At 45.4% G+C, this 21,966-nt stretch overlaps 1 protein-coding gene across 2 annotated transcripts in view; it reads left to right on the top strand.

Moving 5' to 3' along the window:
- The window catches only part of LOC111952156 (guanine nucleotide-binding protein G(o) subunit alpha), a 156,440-nt gene that overhangs the window by 33,142 nt on the left and 101,332 nt on the right, over window positions 1–21,966 (top strand). For both annotated transcript variants that reach the window (XM_023970688.2, XM_023970689.2), the window contains exon 3: window positions 15,674–15,815. In XM_023970688.2, the coding sequence (XP_023826456.1) occupies window positions 15,674–15,815 (142 nt within the window). The remainder of the gene's footprint in view (window positions 1–15,673; window positions 15,816–21,966) is intronic.

The following is a 21,966-nucleotide window of genomic DNA, read 5'->3' as shown; positions in this document are numbered from 1 at the left end:
ATGATGTCAAGCAAAAGCACTGATTTGAAGTAGCCTTGAAATACATCCACAGGTACACCTCCAATTGACTCAAATGATGTCAATTAGCCTATCAGAAGCTTCTAAAGCCATGACATTATTTTCTGGAATTTTCCAAGCTGTTTAAAGGCACAGTCAACTTAGTGTATGTAAACTTCTGACCCACTGGAATTGTGATACAGTGAATTATAAGTGAAATAATCTGTCTGTAAACAATTGTTGGAAAAATMACTTGTGTCACGCACAAAGTAGATGTCCTAACCGACATGCCAAAACTATAGTTTGTTAACAATACATTTGTGGAGTGGTTGAAAAACTCGTTTTAWTTACTCCAACCTATGTATGTAAACTTCTGGCTTCAACTGTAGCTGATATGGCTGACTTGCTTAAACAAATATGGTTTCTACTGACAATTGAGATGTACAAACTATGGCATAAGGGGATGATAAGCGGATAAGAGGCAATCCGTAATTTCGATTTAGACATTAATGAGCGATGACGGACGTAGTCAATATAACTATAGCATTTGTTCAGCAGTTTTGAAATGTACAGTGACAGAATTCAGAACATGGGCCGTTCTTACAGAGTACTCTCTGTACAACAAGTCAGAACTGTAGGATAAATAAAGGGGGCATGTAAACAGACAATGATAGCTCTTACAATATTCAATGATTCCATTTCTCTAAAACAGGTTATAAGCTACATGTGCACCACCAAGTTAGAACAGTAGGCGAAATTAGGAGGTGAAAATAGACCAAATGATTAGGATGAGGCACATTGAACGCTGTTTGGGTCTTTGCGTGTCAAAAAAGATACATGTCATATAACTCTATAAGCTTTTAATTTGACATGTCAAATAACACAATTCTATTATAGAATGTTGTGTGCACTGAATTTGAACGTGCAAGCCAAGCACCACCACTACTATCAGTAGTACTGTCAAAGCAGTACAAAAAAAGTCTGCAAACAAGCACACACCAGCCACGAACAATGTGTTTACAATACAGCGTTGGTGAAAATAGACCAAATTATTAGGGTGAGGCACATGGGCTACTTACAGCTTACTACACAACATACACTTAGTATTACTTTCTTAGCTAATGTATACATATACCCCTTGCATATTACATCATTAATGCAGCAGCATGCGAAACATTTTTTGACTCACCTTGTGAAGGTGGCGCAGCAGTCCTTTATGGGCAAATTTTGTCATCAAACTTTGTCATCTAAGTCTGGCATTCTCTGGATTTATGGTGGGAACTCTGAAAAAAACCCACATCCACTCCATTGAATAGCAGGCTAATGGTTGCTTTGCAATGCTTGCAGTTAGCCACTGATTCCTTACAAACCACTCATTGTTGAATTTGTCATTTTAGTTGAAAATGGYAAAAAAGGGCTAATCTTTAAGAGGTTATTAAGTATACCCACTTCTCCAGACTCCACTACACCACTGCATAGGGCCGATGGAAAGACAGCAGCCACACAAAGCATGACGTTAAAGGATAAGCAGTCCATAAACTCTGACGTAAGAATACAAAAGCACAACCATTAAGCATTTTCCAATCGAAATGTACAACTATTATTTCCCATAGAAAAAAACATTTCACGTTTAGCACACAAAGTAACCAGTGACCTAAAGTTTAAAGTGGAACTGACAGTGTTTTAGCTACTTTGCAGATATGAAACCAACAGACAATCATAATATTAGTAAAAAAATATCAAATTCACAGTTTATGCTACAAAACCAACTTTATAAGGTTTTAAAAACAGGTTCTATTTGACTCAATTGTCCATGACGTACACTAAGGCATTGTTGGCTGAATAGATGGATGCAGTTCAATGCATGATTAATATAATTCACCAATACATTTCTTTGTAGTCTAAAAACATATTGCTATCAGGTTGTAAATCACAGCTGGCGTGGTACATTATTTGCTGCCTACATTCGGGGTGCACTGTTTCAGTTTCAATGACTCAATATTCTGGACAAAAACTGACAAATGTTACTTAGGCTGGGAATGTCATTACAGTCTAACTAACAAGGGCAATGATCACAGGTCAGTCATAACGTGGCTGGCATATGTATTTATGTCGCAAGCTAAAAACACAGTCTAACGTTAGCTATATAGCTAGCTAGCTAGCTAGCTGCTAGGAGGATGTCATGTCATGCCATTAGAGGAGTGGGTGAGTGACTGACTTTTCCCCCTCATATCGTTTTTCGGTTGCTATACACAGCTAGAGATGCAGGTGTCATTTGGTTTGCTAACAAGAACTTCAATGACTGTTATCCAGTTAACATATCTCTTGCGTTCGCAAATTCCATCTGGCTATCTACTCCGATTTCAGAGCACTCTCATCTGATTGTGCGAGAGTGCAGAGCAACGAATTTATGAATTTAAGAACGTGCAACGCCTGCTGAATATGACCGGTGTCAGTAAACTTAGGCAAAAAAAGTAATAGTTAGTCAAGAACACTCTAGATAACATGTAAACAGCATAACCAGCTCTGCTACGGTGAGTAAAATGGTTAGAGTAAGGTGTTCTTTCATTTGTGTCTGGAAGTAGCTAGCTAGCAAGCTAGCCAACTTTAGCCAGTTAGCCTGGGTGCTTGGTTGGGACAAGCATGCATTGGCAGGCAAGCTGCAGAAGGACGAGGTGGCTACAATTCCCCATCATTTATCAGGGCAATTTTGACGACCAACTAGCTGAAAACGTTTGAGAGTGTTTATATAATGTTCCTTCATTAGGTTATAGCACATCTTGCTCTGGCTAGCATTAATTGTTGGTCTTGTTGTTGTTGATCAAAATCAAATCTTATTAGTCACATGCGCCGAATACAACAGGTGTAGACCTTACAGTGAAATGCTTACTTACGAGCCCCTAACCAACAGTGCAGTTTAAAAAAAATACGGATAAGAATAAGAGAATAAAGTAACAAGTAATTACAGAGCAGCAGTAAAAAAATAACAATATATACAGGGGGGTGCCGGTAGAGAGTCAATGTCCGGGGGCACCGGTTAGTTGAGGTAGTATGTACATGTAGGTAGAGTTAATTAAAGTGACTATGCATAGATGACAACAGGGAGTGGCAGTGGTGTGGGTGGGGGGGGGGGGGCAATGCAGTCTGGGTATCCATTTGACTAACTATTTAGCAGTCTTATGGCTCTTATGGTGGTAGAAACTCTTCAGGGTCCTGTTGGTTCCAGACTTGGTGTATCGGTAGTGCTTGCCTTGCAGTAGCAGAAAGAACAGCTATAACTTGGGTTGCTGGAGTCTTTTGACAATTTTTAGGGCCTTCCTCTGCCACCGCCTGGTATAGAGGTCCTGGATGTCAGGAAGCTCGGCCCAAGTGTTGTACTGGGCCGTACACAATACCCAAGCAGGTGCTATACCAAGTGGTGATGCAGTCAGTCAAGATGCTCTCAATGGTGTAGTTGTAGAATTTTTTGAGGATCTGTGGGCCCATGCCAAATATTTTCAGTCTCCTGAGGGGGAAGAGGGTGTTGTCGTGCCCTCTTCATGGCTATGTTAGTGTGTGTGGACCATGATAGATCCTTAGTGATGTGGACACCGAGGAACTGAAGCTCTTGACCTGCTCCACTACAGCCCTGTGCGATGTGAATGGGGGCGTGTTGGGCCCTCAGTTTCCTGTGCCACTAATACTCCTTTGTCTTGCTGACGTTGAGGGAGAGGTTGTTGTCCTGGCACAACACCGTGTTGTCGTCGTTACCTCCAAGCGTTTATTCAAGTTGGATAATCTTTGGATGCCGACAGCAGTCGTACCATTGGAAGACATGGCTTGGACTGTAGCATACAAAAGCCTATTCCTGCTCTTTCCCGCGATCCATCCATAGTGTTCTCTGACTTGTGGTCAGGTGCTCATGTAACCGATGTGAAATGGCTAGCTAGTTAGCGGGTGGCGCGCTAATAGCGTTTCAATCGGTGACGTCACTCGCTCTGTGACCTTGAATAGTTGTTCCCCTTGCTCTGCAAGGGCCGCTGCATTTGTGGAGCGATGGGTAACGATGCTTCGAGGGTGGCTGTTGTCGATGTGTGCAGAGGGTCCCTGGTTCGAGCCCAGGTAGGGGCAAGGAGAGGGACGGAAGCTAAACTGTTACACTCAGTTGGAACAAGCAATTGAGCCTTTTTTCAATGCCGATTTGAATGTCATTGAGAAAACAGAAAAAGTGTATTTTTCGCAAACATCCTTTCAGAATTTAAACATAATTCTAGAAGTAATCATCTAGTTTAGTATCTGTAATCTGAATGCAATGTTTTTGCTGGTAACATAAATGATTACAGTTACAGTTTTTTTGTAATCAGTTACATGTAAAGGATTCCATTACTCCCCAACCCTGCTCCTTGGCCATGTKTTTCTGTAGTCTCTCTCTGTTCCTCATTCCGTGCCGCTCACACACTCAGTGTGGGGATGCTAATCGTGTTGAGGACCAGTCCAACCACCTCTGATGACGTGATTGGAGGCGACTTACCGGAGCAAGAACAAACAGGAGCCGACCGGCCCGGCTGCACCATTCCCATCCCCGTACTGTAATTTTCCCACAGTGAGGCCTGGAGCGGTGGGGGGTTAGCGGGTGCTGATCCGCTCTGGCACTGAGGGTCTGTCCTCCTTCCAAAATGGGGGTTAATGGCAGGAAGAAGGGGAGGGGGTGGGATGATGGTATGCCAGGATGGCCACATTAACTCAAGTGTTACATAAAGGGAAGTCACAAATTGAATGTAGCCTACATGCTTGTCTCACACCCTGCATCTACCGAGTCGCCATCTACCAGTCCCATGCTCATCACACATTGCCGGAGTTCTCCCATAGGTGTGTGTTTGTTTGCTGATTCAGTAACAGACACCGGGGKTGCAGAACACTGACCTCATGGTAACATACAGTATTTCTAGATAGCTGCCCTTGTGTTGCCGTATCATACCCTATTTGCATCCACTTTGCATTAACTACTGTCATAGAGAGAGTCATGCAAAACGCAGTGCAATAAATATTTGGTTTAGGACTAATTATAACCATAATGGAACCAGAAACACGTCAGACCTCACATCATGACTTCAGACCTGGAATTTTTCCAGCCACCTGAGTCCTCTTAACCTTTTCTCAGAGGGCTAGAGATCCCTAAGGGACCTAATTGGGGTTTCAATGGGTCAGTGAAAATCACAATAACACAATCTTTGTTCACATTTTGGGCCAACAATGAATTCAACTAGCACTTTATAGCATTCATAGAATTTGGATTAAGATGTTGTCTGTAATGGGGCCCCAGGTTTCTGGAGGAATGTCATTAGGTCTGAGAGAGAAGAAGGTGGAGAAGCCCTGCTTCAAAGGAATCTTAAGCTGTTGAGCCACTCACGGCCTCACTGGATCTCAGCAAGATATTCATCTGAGATTGCTTGAAGAGTTTTCCCTTGCGTCCATCTGCACTGCATTATAACTCACAATAATCATCAGCGTTCATTCTGTGGATAAATGTTTTCCTCTGTAGTTCACGTGAGATATGTAGCCAGGAGCTACAGTACAATATAGGCATAGTCCTACACTCTGTTGCTTTACCTCATCAGGCTCATAATTATGCTCTCACTCATCTATAGAATAAATGGAGTGAGGAGATACACTGCTTGTGAGGGTTTAGCTAATGTGAGGTCAGTGGCCACGCTCTTTCCCCACTGTACTCCACTACAGCGTATCACAGTTCATTTATCAGTGTGTAAATCAAGGCCCTGGTAACAGGATGGAGTGGGACAGGGTGTTGAAGTCTGGGCCGGGCCCGGGACTCACTTTTGGCTGGCTCTGTTGCTGCTGCTACTGTCGGGAAGGCTGCCTGGAGGACATGATTAGTATCTGGAAAGGTCAAGAGGCATGTGTCATATTCCCCATATCTCTGCTACTCTCACTGTCTCTCTCTGTGTCTGTGGGGTGTCACTCTCATACACCTTTCAAACCAAGATGTTTTGTCGTCAACATTAGTATGCCCCCAACTTTTGATGACTTTTCTTTATATCTGAAAGGTATAAAAACCTTTACTTTTATTTCCGCCAAACTGACCTTGTCCTGATTGCGGTAATACTGTATGTTTAAACATCCCGCCAACCCCTCAGTAGAAATGTCCCCTATCATRTTACCGGCTTTGGCACGCAMTCAATCCGGAACATTCTATAGTTGTTCTCCAACATCAAACTTGTCCTTGTCATTATGAAAAAGTATATTCAAAATGGCAGTCAGCATGCAGCAGCCTGGCCCAAATAGCAATATTACCGGCTCTTTTTTGCACCAAAAAAAACCATACGTTTAATTTTAAACCCATTACAAGGTAATTATTTACAAATGAAGTATCTCGAGCTACTAACTTACTGTTTGTGAATGTGCAGAAATGAAAGCAGTGCATTGCATTCTGTCCTATCGGAGGAATTTAGAACTTGATTAATACTGCTTGCTGTGTCAGGTTACCATGACAATGGTCGCAACAACAAGGTCAAAGTTGAATGTCTRTTGCTCAGTTGCTGCCTATGAAATAGCTATATAAAAGGTGAATTCCGACAAGAAATAGTTAAAGATGGGGTTGTTTGAAAGGGGATCATACTGTATAAACATTGTCTAATTGTTTTTACAGGCAACTCTCTGTGAATCAATTAAATTCAATCCAATTTGCTTTATTTGCATGATGTAACAATGCACATATTGCCAAAGCTTACTTTGGATATTTACAATATTAAAATAATAAGAATCAAAATTGTCAACGGGACAACAGTAACAACAATAACCATACATTGAACAATAATAATAAGCATACAGTAGAGGACATGTGCAGGTTGATTGGTCTGTCAGACACTGTCCCTCATCTTATGGCAGGCAACAATGTAGTGCGCTGCCAACCCACAGCTCTCTGCGTCCTCCCCCAACAGAACGGGTAGCCTATCCTCATCAGAGAGGTCTTTGAAACCTTGAATGAGGGTTTCAAATTTGGGGATATGACACTCTAATTGTTTCATATTTTTTACATTTTGTCAGGAAAGGCAGCTCTGTCTCAGGTTCTGCTGTTGTGCAGTGGTTGCACAGCCTTTCCTCTACAGGGAGCCAGGTTTTCCTGTGTCTACCCTTCTTCTCTTTCTCTCTATCCTCTCTCTCCCCCTCTCCTCTCTCTCTCATCTCTCTCTATCTCCCTCTCTCTCTGTCTCTCTCCCTCTCCGTCTCTCCCTCACTCCTCTCTCTCTCTCCTCTCTCTCCCTCTCTCTTCTCTCTCTCTTCCTCTCTCCTCTCTCTTTCTTTTTCCTCTCTATCTCTCTCTATCTATGTCTCTCGCTCTCTGTCTCCCTCCGCCTCTCCCTTCATCTCTCTCTCTCTCTCTCTCTCTCTCTCTCTCTCTCTCTCTCTCTCTCTCTCTCTCTCTCTTCTCTCTCTCTCTCTCTCTTCTCTCCTCTCTCTCTTCTCTCTTGTCTCTCAATTCAATTCAAGGGGCTTATTGGCGCATGGGAATCATATGTTAACATTGCCAAAGTAAGTGAGGTAGATAATATACAAAAGTGAAATAAACAATAAAAATGAACAGTAAACATTACACTCACAGATGTTCCAAAATAATACAGATATTACAAATGTCATATTATGTKTATATACAGTGTTGTAACCATGTACAAATGGTTAAATCTCTCTCCCTCTCTACCTTCCTCCCTCCCTTTCTCACTGTGGTGGGTCCAGTAAGTCCACATGCAGTGGTAGCTTGCAGAGTGCCGACACGGCAGAGCCAGAGCTGACCGACCGGCCAGTCAGTGAGTCCATGTGCTGGTCAGGTCCCTGCAGGGGAACAAAGGGCCTTTGTCTGTGGTCTGGGAGGTGTTTGTGTTGGGAAGCAGCACGCAGCAGAWCCCAGGTCAGGTCCTGTGCAGGCCAGACAAAGGGGCCTTGTTGGAATGTATGTTTGTGTTGGGCCCCTTAGCTGATCTGAGGTCAGGTGATCCGGAGCATGGCTGTGTAATGTCTGATGTTTGAACTTAGCCTGGACATACCTACTGTCACTGTGAATAGTCTAATTATATGCTGTACACAGTGAGGTACATTACAACACGGGGCTGTTATATCACTGTGTGAATTTTAACAGCTGTTTGACATTGTTGACATTCCAGGTGTGGACTAATCAGAATGGTGTAAATGTATGTGTTGACAGGCTTCTTTAGCTGCTCTGAGTAATAGTCAGTTACGTAGTTGTTCTGGTCTGCGTTGGTGTTGCTGTGAGAAGCGTTAATTGGAGGAGCCTGTGACTGTGTTTACTGGGTGTGGGGGAGATGAGTTGGCCTGTGTGGAAGGCGACGCCCTCCCAGCAGCGCCTAGCCTCCAGGGGAGAGGCTGTAATTAGCTCTGGCTGTTTTTATTTAATTGTTAATTGCAGACGCAGGTGGAACAGCCTAGAGGAGAGGAGGGCGTGGTGAGGGGTAGAGCAGAGGCAGTCAATTCTATGTGGAGTCACAGTGCTTTGCCCTGTACCAGCACCTCTACACCCCAGGCCTGGTGTGTCCTGTTTATGGGCATCAGAGTAAGTGTGAACAGCTCCCTCCTCCTCTTCCTCCTCCTATGTGGCAGTGTGGTCTCTGGTGTCTGCAGGGCTGAGATGGAACCCTGGATCTCCCATGCTGGTTAAATATGGCTGTGATCAGAACAGCCTGGTGGGTTGGAGCCCAAAACTCTGCAGGCCTCTAGGGTGACATTCTGCTGTCTCAGCCATACACAGACTATTTCTCCCCCTGCTCCTCCTCCTCCTTGGGTTCCAGGAGAGATGACAATGGCAGATATAATTACAGGATGACAAACTGCCAGGAGGGAAAGGAGGAGAGGAGGAGGGGTTGAGGCAGAGGCTGTGAAAAAGTGAACAAGTAGCTGCTGTTTAGGGAGGGGTGTGGGAGGGGCTGGGGAGAGAGAAGGATTTAATGATAGCTGTACACATGCAGACCTCTGACTAATTATTCAGTGTTTGTGACTGCTCAAGGCCGAGTGTGAAGCAAACTCCAAATCACTGTCACCCTCTCTAGCACCCAGCACCCTGCTTCCACGACCCAACTGTCACCCTCTCTAGCACCCAGCACCCTGCTTCCACGACCCAACTGTCACCCTCTCGTGTAGCAGCCCAGCACCCTGCTTCCACGACCCAACTGTCACCCTCTCTAGCACCCAGCACCCTGCTTCCACGACCCAACTGTCACCCTCTCTAGCACCTAGCACCCTGCTTCCACGACCCAACTGTCACCCTCTCTAGCACCCAGCACCCTGCTTCCACGACCCAACTGTCACCCTCTCTAGCACCCAGCACCCTGCTNCCCAACTGTCACCCTCTCTAGCACCCAGCACCCTGCTTCCACGACCCAACTGATGGAGGACACTTCATCATCTCAATTGCAGGATTTGTCTCTTAGGGTGGATTTACATTAGTAAAATATGTGTAGTAAGATCTATCTCTGTTCAACAACAGATTTGCAACACTGATCCCAAAATAAATGTGTAAAGTGATCAAAACAAATGAGTTAGTTGTGCAAGACATTTATAGATAAAACYATAAGTAGCATATTGTTCTTAAATGTGTGCATGTTTTTCTCCTCTGACAAAACAAAAGCTGATTCAAAGGGGGGGGGCGGATTTCTAAACACTTCCGCAGTAGGATACACATGAGTATCCTCGATGGAAGGTGGCTGTCGAGAAGGGGAGGACACTTGCCTAATAACGATTTGACACACTCCTCGACCACTCAACCACTTTTTTTCCTGGGTCACGGAGGAGAGAGGACGGAGGACGGTCTTTTGCCCAAACGAGAAACACCCATTGTCTTTACACTATACCACTCAGAGGGGGGTATGTTGTGTAGATGTCTTCAGCACTACCTCCGGAGGTAGACTGGAAGACATCTCTCAAAGAGAAATTTAAATCTAGGGAGAGACTAGACCAGTGATCAGCTAGATTCACTCGTGGGAAGATTTTAATTTAATTTAATACAAAAGTACATTACCTGGGACTGGTATGTGTCGTCGAAGTGGTGTAGGTGGATGACTGGGAGGTGAGAGGAGGGATCAGCAGACACAGTCATGGAGAGGGAGAGTGAGTGATAGAGATGGGGAAAGAGAGGGGGGAGGAGGGATCAGCAGACACAGTCATGGAGAGGAGATGAGTGATAGAGATGGGGAAAGAGAGGGGGGAGGAGGGATCAGCAGACACAGTCATGGAGAGGGAGAGGATGATAGAGATGGGGAAAGAGAGGGGGAGGAGGGATCAGCAGACACAGTCATGGAGAGGGAGAGTGAGTGATAGAGATGGGAGAAGTAGAGGGGGGAGAGGATCGAAGCAGACACAGTCATGGAGAGGGAGAGTGAGGTGAGAGATGGGGAAAGAGAGGGGGAGGAGGGATCAGCAGACACAGTCATGGAGAGGGAGAGTGAGTGATAGAGATGGGGAAAGAGAGGGGGGAGGAGGGATCAGCAGACACAGTCTGGAGAGGGAGAGTGAGTGATAGAGATGGGGAAAGAGAGGGGGGAGGAGAAAACACAGTGGGTCCTTAGGAACACCCTATACACAATTACTGTTGTGTATTTGTATGAATATAGCAGAAAGTCAATGTGAGATGGAAGTTGACAGCAGAGAGGGAGTGATGCTGTGTTGTGTTCCTGTGGTGGGATTAGTGTGGTGCTGTCGTAGGCCTGGCTGTGTCTGTTGTGCATCCCAAATGGCACCGTAGTCCCTATATAATGCACTACTTTTAATCAGACCCCTATGGGCCCTGATCAAAAGTAGTGCACTTAATAGGAAATAGTGTGCCATTGTGTGTGTGTCTGGGGGTCGACCTCAGGGTGTGGGGGACAGATTGGTGCTAAAGGCTGGAGCAGCTGATGCTAGGGAGGTAGCGCTCCTCTGATTGCAGAGGTTATAAATAGTCCCCCCACGCTGGTAGGGAATGAAACAGGGGATAAGTAGCTGTGTCCTGGGGCTGATGACAGCAACAGCACTCGAGCGCGCTGTGAGGACAAAGGGTCTTCTTAGTGAGCAGCACGGAAACCACATGCCACTAAGATTGATAAAGACTAACAGGGTGGGTGTGTGTGCCCTTGAATGGGTGTCGGTGGGTGTGTTTGTGTGTTCATGCATACTGCATATTTGTGTGGCATGATGATTTGCAAACTCAAAATTACTGACTCAAAAATCCACACTCCTCCCCTCGTACTCCTCTCAACAGTGAAATGGGTCTTAGGAACCTGAACAGAATGCAAAGCTCTAATTTACTGCAAGACAAAAAGCAATATGTAAACAGTTTTTCCTATGGGGAAAACAAGTATAGCATTTAGTCAGTCAGTACAGTACATGGCTAGAATGCAAAATCACCACCACTTCCTGGAAGAACTCTATCACTTCCTCAGCCTTAGTTTTCCCTCCCTCCCTCCCTCCCTCCCTCCCTCCCTCCCTCCCTCCTTCTGTGTTTGGTGAAAGGCAGTGAGAGTAATGTGGTGGTACTGTAGCGGTAACAGGTCACAGATCTCCACGTGTCAGAGACCCAGGAGGGCCTAATGTGCTCTGTTCTGTCCTCCCCAGTGGCTGCCTTCCCCACCCCCTCCTCTCATCTCCACCTGACAGACAGCCCAGAGAGACCAAAATGAGAAACGTCCTCATTCATGAAAAGCAAAGACCTTTTGCGATGGTCATGGAATTTTGGATGACAGTTATTTGTCAGCCATATGACCATGGTCACTGTTATAATCGGCAGATTAAAAATACATTTAAGACGCACATTTTTTCCTGTCTTCCGCTCCTGACTGCATGCGCTGCCTAGGACTCAAATCAGGGACGTGATGTTCTGTGTTTACTGTTTAGCCAAGCTGACAGATAGCAGGGTATATCTAGCTGCAGTTAGCTAGCCTAACTAGCTGACATTTCTCTGTCAAGTCCTATATATAAGGTCTATGGTCAAGTTTCAGTGTYCCCTGTTTTTGGTAAGCCACTGGGTGCATGTATTTCATGATACTCGTTTGCTATGACACCTTGCTGAAACACATTTTGATCACGTTGTAAAGATCCCATGTGTTAAACAAATCAAAATATATTTTATATTTCAGATTCTTCAAAGTAGCCAACCCTTGAATGAGTAGGTGTGTCCAAACTTTTGACTGGTACTGTACATACAGTTGAAGTCGGAAGTTTACATACACTTAGGTTGGGGTCATAAAACTCATTTTTCAACCACTCTACAAATATCTTGTTAACAAACTATAGTTTTGGCAAGTCGGTTAGGACATTACTGTGTGCATGGCACGAGTCATTTTTCCAACAATTGTTTACAGACAGATTATTTAATTTATAATTTACTGTATCACAATTCCAGTGGGTCAGAAGTTTACATACACTAAGTTGACTTTGCCTTTAAACAGCTTGGAAAATTCCCAAAAATGATGTCATGGCTTTAGAAGCTTCTGATAGACTAATTTACATAATTTGAGTCAATTGGAGGTGTACCTGTGAATGTGTTTCAAGGCCTACCTTCAAACTCAGTGCCTCTTTGCTTGACATCATGGGAAAATCTAAAGAAATCAGCCAAAATCTCAGAAAAAAATTGTAGACCTCCACAACTCTGGTTCATCTTTGGGAGCAATTTCCAAACGCCTGAAGGTACCACATTCATCTGTACAAGCAATAGTACGCAAGTATAAACACCATGGGACCACGCAGCCGTCATACCACTCAGGAAGGAGACGCGTTCTGTCTCCTAGAGATGAACGTACTTTGGTGCGAAAAGTGCAAATCAATCCCAGAACAACAGCAAAGGACCTTGTGAAGATGCTGGAGGAAACAGGTACAAAAGTATCTATATCCACAGTAAACGAGTCCTATATCGACATTACCTGAAAGGCCGCTCAGCAAGGAAGAAGCCACTGCTCCAAAACCGCCATAAAAAAGCCAGACTACGGTTTGCAACTGCACATGGGGACAAAGATCATACTTTGAAGAAATGTCTTCTGGTCTGATGAAACAAAAATAGAACTGTTTGGCCATAATGACAATAGTTATGTTTGGATGAAAAAGGGGGAGGCTTGCAAGCCGAAGAACACCATCCTAACCATGATGCAATATTATGTTTTCGGCAGTTATTTTTTCAGCTGTTCGCACACACATTTTTTTCTTGAGGCAAGTCGAAGTTTGGTAGCCAAAGTCTACGACCCTGTGTTTGTGATTGGTCAACAGTAGGGGGGTTAGGAACTACGYACAAGATTCTTCAATTCATTGTTTGTTGTCATTCAACGAGAGATGACTAGTTTTCATGCAAATGTTTTGCTTGCGAAATACTGCACCAAATATCTTAGCTAGATGTAAAATTGCGCGACTAAGACCTCCTCGGCAAAAATAGATTTCTTGATTTATCTTACATTAATTCAGACTATTTTGAGGAAGTGTTACTGGCTATGTTGTTGCTACTGTGTCTCAAGAGGGAGGTKTTTTAAGGGAGTTTGCAAGCACAGACGTTGGCTTACGCCTAGCCATGTTCTGTTAGGAGCCAACCAACCTAGTATGAGGACACCTTAAGGCCTTGCAGTCCTTTCATTGTCTCCTATCAGAAACAGATCAATGAGCCAGTCAACCCCTGTGGGAATCAGAATCCTCTGGGACGTGTCCTTCGCTTTATTGTGACTTACAGATGACTTAAACATGTCTTATTTTTATTAACTGAATCATTTATCAGTCACCTGAGATGGTGCGCTGACTTCAGTTTCAGCACGTTGGAAAACAGAGGCACAGCTGGCAGCAGTGCTGGGTGATATTGGCTCAACTTGATATTGACTGAAAGTTGGCAAGGTGGCAGCTGTAGAGGGTTGTTTTAATGGTAATTTAGAGACATGTGGTTGTGTAGGGTCATGGTCCAAATAGAGTTGTGGGTCAGTGTGAAGAGATGTATATTCTGCTTTCTGTTGTTTCTGTGGTTAAAACATTGAGCAGCAGTGTTTGTTTAGTAAATGTAATGTCCAGGGTGATGGTGGTCCATTGGAACATGTTGTTCAGAGCAGAGTAACAGACTCAGGGTTGGTTGGCAGATCTTTATTTAGGTAATGATATTTGCCAGGTGTTAACCTGCCTCTTAGTTCCCCCAGTGGAACGATAGGAGGGAGGGGTGTCTTTGTGCGGCTTGGCTTAATACATCCTCCGAAAACAAAACCATTGCACCTGCCCCTGGCACAGAGGCTTGGCTGGCACACACCTATCTCTGCCAGGGCACACCTGGTCTACCAGACACAGTGCCAGCAATGGTAAAGCAAGTATATTAAAGAGGAAGGAAAACAGTTTGTCCAATCTACAGAGCTTTCATTGCTCCTGGAGAGGACCTAAGCTCCTGCGATCCATACCAGAGTCATTGACCACAGCATTATGTGATGTCAAAGTAATGAGTCACAACTACACACATTTGACAATAGGCTCCCATCCCACCTCTCCTCTACTCACCCCTTCCATGTGTGCTCTGTGCTGGGGAGAGTAGGAACCCTCTCCCCTCTCAGGTCCCCAGGTCCCAGCAGTGCAGGACCAGTGTGTGCCCTGCTGTTTATTACACCCAAAGATAAAGCCTTCATGATGGGGTGATTATTATTGAATGAGAGAGAGAATGAGAGAAGGAGAGAGAGACAGAGACGAAAGGGAGAGCACAGGGGAGATAAGAGGCAGTATCAACCTTGCCGTTGACACACATCTGTCTGAGTTACAGCAGCATTACTACTGAGCTGTAGATAAGTAGCTGTCACTAAACGCATGCGCGTACGAACACGCACGCACACACACATACTCACCCACACACAGCAGTAGGAGAACAGGGCACGTTTAGGCTTGTCAGTGTATTGAGAGAGTAGTGATTCATTGGAAGTCATTGGAAAGAGTCTCAGGAAAGGCCACTGCAGAGCAAGCAGGTTGCTGTCGGAGGATCACAAACAGTATCTGTGTGCAGTGGCAGGCTCCACGGGCTGGGCCGCTCTCCCTCTCTCTCATGCAGTAAGTCACGGCTTAGGGCACTGACATTTCTCTGCTCTTTCTTTTTATATGCTCGGCCTGCTACAAAGTTCACACTCACTTTCACAAACACAATGCTCAGACTTTACTCTTTCTTGATAGGAGATCATGCTCTATCTGACCCATTGAATGGACTGGAGGCTGGATATCAGGGCCAATGGGAGGCTGGATATCAGGGCCAATGGGAGGGTGCGGCTCAGGTGTTAATGGTGCCTGTAGTGTTCTGGTGGAGCAGGGGTTTAATAGGCTGAGCCTCTCCCTGCTGTGGTGTTTGTGTCATGAAGAGGAGATCTCAGGCCTGGGGTCAATGTGTCTCTGCCTAATGGGGCACACTCTCTACATCTGGTCCTGGACTGGTTCTGTCTCTGTCTGCTGAGTGGGGGAGAAACTCTCAGATCTTCCCCTCTCTCCCCCGGCCAGTTACAGCAGCAACGGAGCAAATGAAAGGAAAACAGAATTAAAATGGAGCCAGGCTGAGGAAGAGAGAGGAGCTCAGGGTTGTGTGTGTGGGTGCGTGTGTGTGATACAGCATGTGTGCCTCTGCGTGCCTGTCGACAGTGTGTGCCATGGACATGATGTCCTTGTTTAGGTAAATGCCTATTTGACCTATGAATCATGTTCATGTTTGCAGGATTATCCATGAGGATGGCTTCTCTGGAGATGATGTGAAGCAGTACAAGCCTGTGGTCTACAGCAACACAATCCAGTCTCTGGCTGCCATCGTCCGTGCCATGGACACCCTTGGGCTGGAGTACGGAGACAAGGAGAGAAAAGTGAGTCTCTCTACCACTCTGTAGAGTGTAGCACTGAGGGAATGGACTACAACTGCACACACACAGGCACAGACAGACAGACAGGCGCAAGCATGGACCGCAATGTACACACACGCACGCACGCACGCACGCACGCACGCACGCACGCACGCACGCACGCACGCAACACACACACCACACACACACACACACACACACACACACACACACACACACACACACACACACACACACACACACACACACACACACACACACACACACACACCACACACACACACACACATTAGTAAGCAGAGATTGCGTGCTCCTGCCATTCTACTGTAGTGATGGCCTCCCAACACCTTTATCGAAAGAAATACACAAACTGTCACACACAACAGACACCATATATTCAACACTGAATTTTAACACCAGAACTGCTAAAGCAGCTATTTTTACTGCTCTATATTGTATTTTTTTTATAACTCTGCCATTTTTAAAGTCATGCTCCCCTCTGTCTTGACTTTTCCAAAATAATCTATATAGCAACACTGCCGTTGTTAGAATTGTAATATCACAAACAGAACTGGAGTAATATCCAGTTTTAGGAGGGCATGTCATTCATGCCCTTCTCTCGACTGTAGGGCCTGCTCACTCCGTCTCCGACTGTAGGGCTGCTCCTCCTTCTCTCGACTGTAGGGCCTGCTCCACTCCTTCTCTCGACTGTAGGGCCTGCTCCACTCCTTCTCCCGACTGTAGGCCTGCTCTACTCCTTCTCGACTGTAGGGCCTGCTCCACTCCTTCTCCCGACTGTAGGGCCTGCTCCACTCCTTCTCCGACTGTAGGGCTGCTCCACTCTTTCTTCGACTGTAGGGCCTGCTCCACTCCTTCTCACGACTGTAGGACCTGCTCCACTCCTTCTCCCGACTGTAGGGCCTGCTCCACTCCTTCTCCCGACTGTAGGCTTGCTCCACTCCGTTCCCGACTGTAGGGCCTGCTCTACTCCGTTCCCGACTGTAGGGCTTGCTCCACTCCTTCTCCCGACTGTAGGGGCCTGCTCACTCCTTCTCCTGACTGTAGGGCCTGCTCCACTTCTTCTCCCGACTGTAGGGCCTACTCCACTCTTTCTGCCGACTGTAGGGCCTGCTCCACCCTTTCTACCGACTGTAGGGCCTGCTCCACTCCTTCTCCCGACTGTAGGGCCTGCTCCACTCCTTCTCCTGACTGTAGGCCTGCTCCACTCCGTCTCCCACGAGTAGGGCTCCCACTCCTTCTCCCGACTGTAGGCTGCTCCACTCTTTATCCCGACTGTAGGGTGCTCCACTCTTTCTCCGACTGGTAGGGCCTGCTCACTCTTTCTGCCGACTGTTAGGGCTGCTCCACTTTCTTTCTGCCGACTGTAGGGCCTGCTCCACTCTTTCTGTGCCCGTAGCGGGCCTGCTTCCAACTCTTTTTATCGCGATTGTAGGGCCTGCTCCACTCTTTCTCTCTCGACTGTAGGGCCTGCTCCACTCTTTCTGCCGACTGTAGGGCCTGCTCCACTCTTCTTTCTGCCGACTGTAGGGCCCCCTCCACTCTTTTTCTCGACTGTCAGGGCCCTGCTCCACTCTTTTCTCCCGACTGCAGGGCCTGCTCCCACTCTTTCTCCCGACTGTAGGGCCTGCTCCACTTCTTCCCCGACTGTAGGGCCTGCTCCAACTCCTTTCCTCCGGACTGTCAGGGTGCTCGCCCCCCTTTCTTCGACTGTAGGGCCTGCTCCACTCTCTCCCGACTGGTAGGGCCTGCTCCACTCTATCTCCGACTGTAAGGCAATGCTCCACCTCGCGTCGTCCCCGTGTAGGGCCTGCTCCACTCTTTCTCCCGACTGTAGGGCCTGCTCCACTCTTTCTCCCGACTGTAGGGCCTGCTCCACTCTTTCTCCCAACTATAGGGCCTGCTCCACTCTTTCTCCCGACAGTGGAAGGTGCCGTGCCCAGTTGATAATCACCCCGATAATTGCCTCGAAACTGAACCTAAGCTATACCGAAATGAATTTCACACATACAGTATATAACAGATGAAGTAAAGCATGATCGGGGAGAATGGGTGAGTTGATTGGAGAGGGGAAGCGACTGATTTATAATTATGTAATCACCAATTGTGAATGAAGAACAGGGAGGGGTATTCTATATTGGTACATTCTAATTATAATCTCAAAATGGTATGTACCCTGTATCAGTCCAACACATCTTATCAGTCTACTCTGGCCTACTTGGAGTACACAGTGATTGCTGTGTAATTTTTGAGCTGGAAGCGTTCATTTCAATCCTGTGTCTCCGTGGAGCATTCAGTGGAAAGAGCGTATTTCTGGTCGGTGTGAATGTTTTGGATCAGATGGCACGGCTGTACTCGGTGAAAGGAGGCACCCGCTGCTGCTTGTTGCTGTGTTCTACAACATGCTTGACTTGGTTGCTATCAACGCACACGTGTTGCTCAAGCAGTGCATGAGAGATATGAGGTCCAAGGCAGCAACAAAGATTCCACGCGAGCCGCTGCGTGAGGCAAATTGCGCACAGCTCCCGGGAAGGAGACAGTGTCAGGTGGCCAGATGAGCTAAGAACAGAACCCAAGACACCTGTGTCACCTGCAAGCCACGTGTTTGTGGGAAGTGTGTCAATCAAGTGAAAGTGGCAAAGATTTGTGTCCATTGTTTGGACAAGGGATCGCCGCTAAATGAAATCCAACTGATGCCATTGTGTGAAAACGTACACCATGTAAGCACGAGCTGACAATAATGTACTATTTTTGACTGCTGTCATATCGACACTTATATTCATTATAATGGCATTATTGCTTTTCTGCTGATTTTCACACTTGGCGCTTATAATTATGTTTAGGCTACTGATATTTTCTTAGTTTGACCTCGCTGACCATTCGTCTTTGTGGTTAGGGAATTTGTATTATTGTTGTGGTTATAAAATACGTGTTCCCCAACACCGTGTTTTACCGTGTTCCCCAACACATCCCACTGGGCACAGACATCAATTCAATGTCTATTCCACGTTGGTTCAACGTAATTTGTGTTTTTTTGTTTTTACATAATACTACAGTAACATAAACTAATGAAACGTTTTTGTATTATTCTAATGTTACCTAAGACCTTCATAAACATAGCCAAATTATTATTTTATCAATAGCATATATGACATTTATTAGAATGTTGCAGTCAAAATGACTGCTCATTAGCTTGAAGGCGGGACCCTCGAGGCTCAGCGGTTCTAGAGTTCTAGTGTTCACAAACACACCCACTCATCCTTATCCAGCTTGAAAATCCATAACCCCAGTGTTGTAACAGGTAATTGGCCACAAGGCTCTGAAAGGATGTGGAACAGAGCACATTAGTCTCAGCTTGTTGACTGGCTTCTATAAATCACCCACTGAGAAGAGGGGAGCAGCAGGACATGTAGATTCACACAACACACTGTCTGCCTGTACCAAGGAGGGAATCAGACAGGTTTGGAATACTGTATTCAGACCATGATGAATGAACGCTCCAGTGGAAAAGGTGAATGCGTTTAGTAGACATGACATTCATAGTGTTGATGATACATACATGTTTATAACAGCATTGTTAAATGATGGTGGTGCCAACAATAATGATGATGAATGATGAAGATGATGGGAATAGTTTGGGATTGGTTATTGGTTCAGTCCACAATGTCAAACTGCTGACAGGCTGGATTGGAGTGTGAGCGGGAGGGCAAAGGTCATGTCTCTTTCAGGGGTCATGGGTCATCAGCTGTGTCAGTACATGGCCTCAGAGTGACCTTAAGAGGACAGACAGGGTGAAGGAAGGTGTACAGTAGGATATGTGAGCTGCTGTCCTAATGCCTCCTCTCATGTGTTGTGTTGGTATCCGTTCCCCTGCTGTGTTCTGTTCCCCCTCTAAAACAGGAGGCACACCACTGACTCGGACCTTTCCAGGAAGTTCTTTATATTTTAATCAAACCAATGCTATCAATACTCTGGGACAAGTCATCTGAAATACCCAGCTGCTATTGATTGTTATATTATTTCTTTCTTCTGCTAGAAGCAGAGCGCTTCTTTAGACAATAACTGTATTTCTGTCCCAATAAACTGGAGTGCTTGAGAGTTGACAGACGCAGGGGTTGTGTCCAGCCTCTATGGTTGTGTCATTCTCAGAGAAGTAATTTAGAGTGCTTCAGTGTGTGTGCGTGTGTGCGTCTGTGCATGTGACCCAAAAGTAACCTCTCAAAAGTAATTTGTGAAATAGGTCAGAGGTCACTGTCCCAAAGCGGTGAATCTCTCTGCCTAATGGAGAGAGAAAACGAAGGACCGCCACAGAAAGAGAGAAAAAAGCTGAGGCGTGCAGAGAGAGAATGAGGAGAGAATAAGTATGAGAGAGAAATAGAATGGAGAAAAGAGAGAATGCAGGGAGGTGAGTTCCTAACTGGGGTGTGTCCTGTTGAGGACCCCTGTTTACCTGTATGTTAGTGTGAATTAGGGATGGGCGGTATCCAGATTTTCTTATCATCATATACCGTCCTTCTCGCATCCCYAGATTTACGGTATTACCGGCTTAGTACACAAGGGGGCGCAAAATCCCCCCGCATTGGGCGTCTATTAACAGAACGCTAACAAAATTCACAAATTTCCATGGAGGCTGCTAGCTAAATATGTTAATGAGCACAAACTAAAATAAACAAATTGCAAAGACAGGCAATCCAGCTCATAAAGTTATACATATATAGATAGGAGCTACCAAATGTCATTTTTGGTGCGTTTGGACATTTCCAAGCAAATGTGAACGAGAGACATTGAACAAAGTGAACAAAGTTTTGACTCATGTTTGTCTGAAGGAAGAACAGTACTGGCTCTGGAGCAGCATGTGTACACGCTGTGTATGTGTGGAGTCTGGAGTCGTTAGGGCAACGGGCCTTCCTGCTCTGCTCTGAGAAGATGGGGAGGAGCAGACAGGCCGAGAACAGAGAGGAGAAAGAACGCAAGGAAATCAAGATAGCAGTGGCAGCTGTACAAATACCTAACTCATCCAAAGGGCTTTAACTTCTCAAACACAGCAGAAAGCTATCACAATATGATACCCCGTAACCTTATTAATTTAGCCACTTACTTAGATACCTAGCAAGTTAAACTTAGGGGTCGCGTTAATGCAGAATTCTTCATTTTTCACACAGGAAAAAAACAAGAAATATCTTGTTGCGTTTTGTAAACGCGCATCTAAAATTCTTCTTATTGTAATTTCTGCTCGGCATCAGACACATTTTATGCTTCAGTTGCACTTCTCCACTCAGATGAGAATTCCCCAATGGCATTCTATCAGCAGACAACCCTCTAACTGATGTGTAGCTACTCCGGTACTTTTCTCAGTGTAGCCAGCCTACTTTTCTCCAGTAAAATGCAAGATTAACTTTAAGAAAAACATTAGGAAATGTAGTTGGTTACATTATTTCTATGATAAACATTAGAAATATGATGGCCATGCATCGTTTCGCAAAAAAGACCTTGCTTTTTCATTGTAAGCTCATTTACTTGTGTGGCTGCTAGCCAAAAGCGTTGCGCTTCTGTTGTCGTCTGATGACAATGAAGCTATTTTCTGCCGAATGTGTTGCACTAATGTATTTTCTGTGAAGAAAAACTAGTTGCACACCCCTGATCACTCTATTGAAGCAAAAAAAACACTGTTGACTTTCAATATAAAGCGCGACCCCTGTCAATACACAGCTGGACCCACCMGCTCCCACTTTAACTTGTTGTGCTATTTACAAACAAACACTTGACTGTTCAGGGGAACTACCGTAAGCTTCATCATGTAAAATAATGTGACAGGTGAAATGAAGAACGCAATCTGCTTTATCTCCTAACGTATCGCACAAGTTGACTGCAGTTATTTACTAAAAAGCTACAAATATATATAGATTTTTTTACTTCAAATAAGTAGTTTAAACGGTATTAACAATATTGAAAAACCATCCTGTGGTTTCCAAATACCTCGGTATACGGTATACCGCCCAAGCCTAGTGTGAATGTGTGAGTGTTTCTCCAGCTTGTGGATATTGCCTGTATGTGCAGACGGGTGTGGCAGCATGGAACAGAGTGCCCCTTCTTTCGCTATCTCTTTCCCTCCCTCTTTCTCTCTTTCTCTCTCTCT

The sequence above is a fragment of the Salvelinus sp. IW2-2015 genome, linkage group LG26 (assembly GCF_002910315.2).
Source record: "Salvelinus sp. IW2-2015 linkage group LG26, ASM291031v2, whole genome shotgun sequence".
Taxonomy (NCBI): domain Eukaryota; kingdom Metazoa; phylum Chordata; class Actinopteri; order Salmoniformes; family Salmonidae; genus Salvelinus; species Salvelinus sp. IW2-2015.
The sequence above is the reverse complement of the archived record's forward strand: the minus strand, read 5'-3'. Positions and strand labels throughout refer to the sequence as shown.